This window comes from Charadrius vociferus, unplaced genomic scaffold (genome assembly GCF_000708025.1).
Source record: "Charadrius vociferus isolate BGI_N301 unplaced genomic scaffold, ASM70802v2 scaffold1716, whole genome shotgun sequence".
Taxonomy (NCBI): Eukaryota; Metazoa; Chordata; class Aves; order Charadriiformes; family Charadriidae; genus Charadrius; species Charadrius vociferus.
Genome location: NW_009648683.1, coordinates 23,399 through 25,334, shown reverse-complemented (window position 1 = coordinate 25,334; position 1,936 = coordinate 23,399). Strand labels below are relative to the sequence as shown.

Genomic DNA, 1,936 nt, shown 5'->3' with positions numbered 1-1,936 from the left:
CGGATCGGACACCACCGGGTCGGGGCCGGTCCCGGCACGGACGGAGCGGAGCGGTGTGGGAGAGATCCCCCCCCTCCTCCCCGGCACCGGTACAGGCACAGGCGTGTACACACACGTGTACACACACATGTACACACACACATGCACACACATGTGCACACACATGTACGCATATGTACAAACACACACGCACGCAGACATGCACACACATGTGCACACACACATGCACACAGATGTGTGTTTGTACACGTACACACACATGTGCACACACATGTACATACACATGTACAAACACACACGCATGCAGATGTGCACGCACATGTGCAAACACACATGCACACAGATGTGCACACACATGTACAAACACACATGCACACAGATGTGCACACACATGGACACACATATATATGCACACATATACACAAACTGTGCAAACACACATGCACACAGATGTGCACACACATGGACACACATATATGCACACACATACACACACGTACACACATACAAACACACACACATGCACACACACAGGCACACACACATACAAATGCACATGCAGACAGACGTGCACATACACATACAAACGCACATGAAAACAGACATACACACACAGACACACACATGCACACACATGTACACACATGTACAAACACACATGCATGCACACACAGAGTCATACACACATACAAATGCACATGCACACAGACGTGCACGCACAGACACACAAAGACATGCACACACATGCGCACACACATGTACACACACATGCACACACATGCAAACAGGCACACACACAAATGCATACAGAGGTACAAACACACATGCACACACACACAGACACACGTGCATGCACACGCATGCAAACACACAGGTACACACACTTGCACACACACATGCATACACACACATGCAAGCACGCACACATACACCCACGTGCACACACAGACACACACATGCGTACACAAATGCATACACACTCATACACGCACACACACATACATGCACACACACTTGCATGTCCATGCATGCTCCCCGGCATATGCATGCACACACACATATATGCACATACGTGCACACACCAGGGATGGACACAGCCCCCTGCATGTGCATGCACACCCCTTGGGACACGTACATGTGTGCGCACGTGCACACTGGGGCATGCACACATGTACACACACACACAACTCTGTGCACAGCTGAGGCACTGTGTGTGCGACCCCCCACCCCCTGCACCATCACATGCACACACGTACATGCGTGCACACCCCTGAGCACACACACTTGCATGTCCATGAACACCCCTGTGCACACATATGTGCACATGTGCACATACACCAGGGATGGTGCATCCACACCCCTTGGAACACACACATGTGCACACACACGCATGCACAGCACCGGGGCATGCACACGTGTTTACACACATGTCACTTCTGGGCACAGGCACCCCTGCACACACGCAGCACGCACAAACACACACACAGCCCTGGGACTCGCACGCACACACCTATGCGTGTACACACAGACATGGATGCACAGACCCCACACCTGCACACGCAGCCGTGCATGCACACCCCTGCGCATGTGCACGCACACACACCACCCGCCCGCACACAGCGTGTGTACACGCACACGCACTGGTGTAACAGCGTGCACACCCGCTCACACGCATCCCGCACGCAGGGGGTTACGCGTTTAGATTCGTGACACCCCCCTCCTTACATGCGCAGCTGCGCGCCCGCAGTCCCACACGTGGCATGCACAACCCCGTTTGCGTGTACACACCGACACACACACACACACACCCCCTCATGCACACGCGCAACCCCGCTGCCACTTTGTCCTTTGTTCCTGCACCACCCTGGCAGTTTTCCTGCACCCCCTGCGCGGGTGCCACCACCTTCCTCCCCCAAACCCCCCAAAGCCTGCAGCC

General features: G+C 54.3%; 1 protein-coding gene across 1 annotated transcript in view; it reads right to left on the bottom strand.

Moving 5' to 3' along the window:
• Positions 1–1,762, bottom strand: part of CSF1 (colony stimulating factor 1 (macrophage)) — a gene marked incomplete at its 3' end in the record, with an annotated part of 6,089 nt that extends 4,327 nt beyond the window's left edge. The window contains exon 1 of the mRNA XM_009886535.1: positions 1,742–1,762. Within this exon, the coding sequence (XP_009884837.1) occupies positions 1,742–1,762 (21 nt within the window). The remainder of the gene's footprint in view (positions 1–1,741) is intronic.
• Positions 1,763–1,936: the final 174 nt, after the last annotated feature.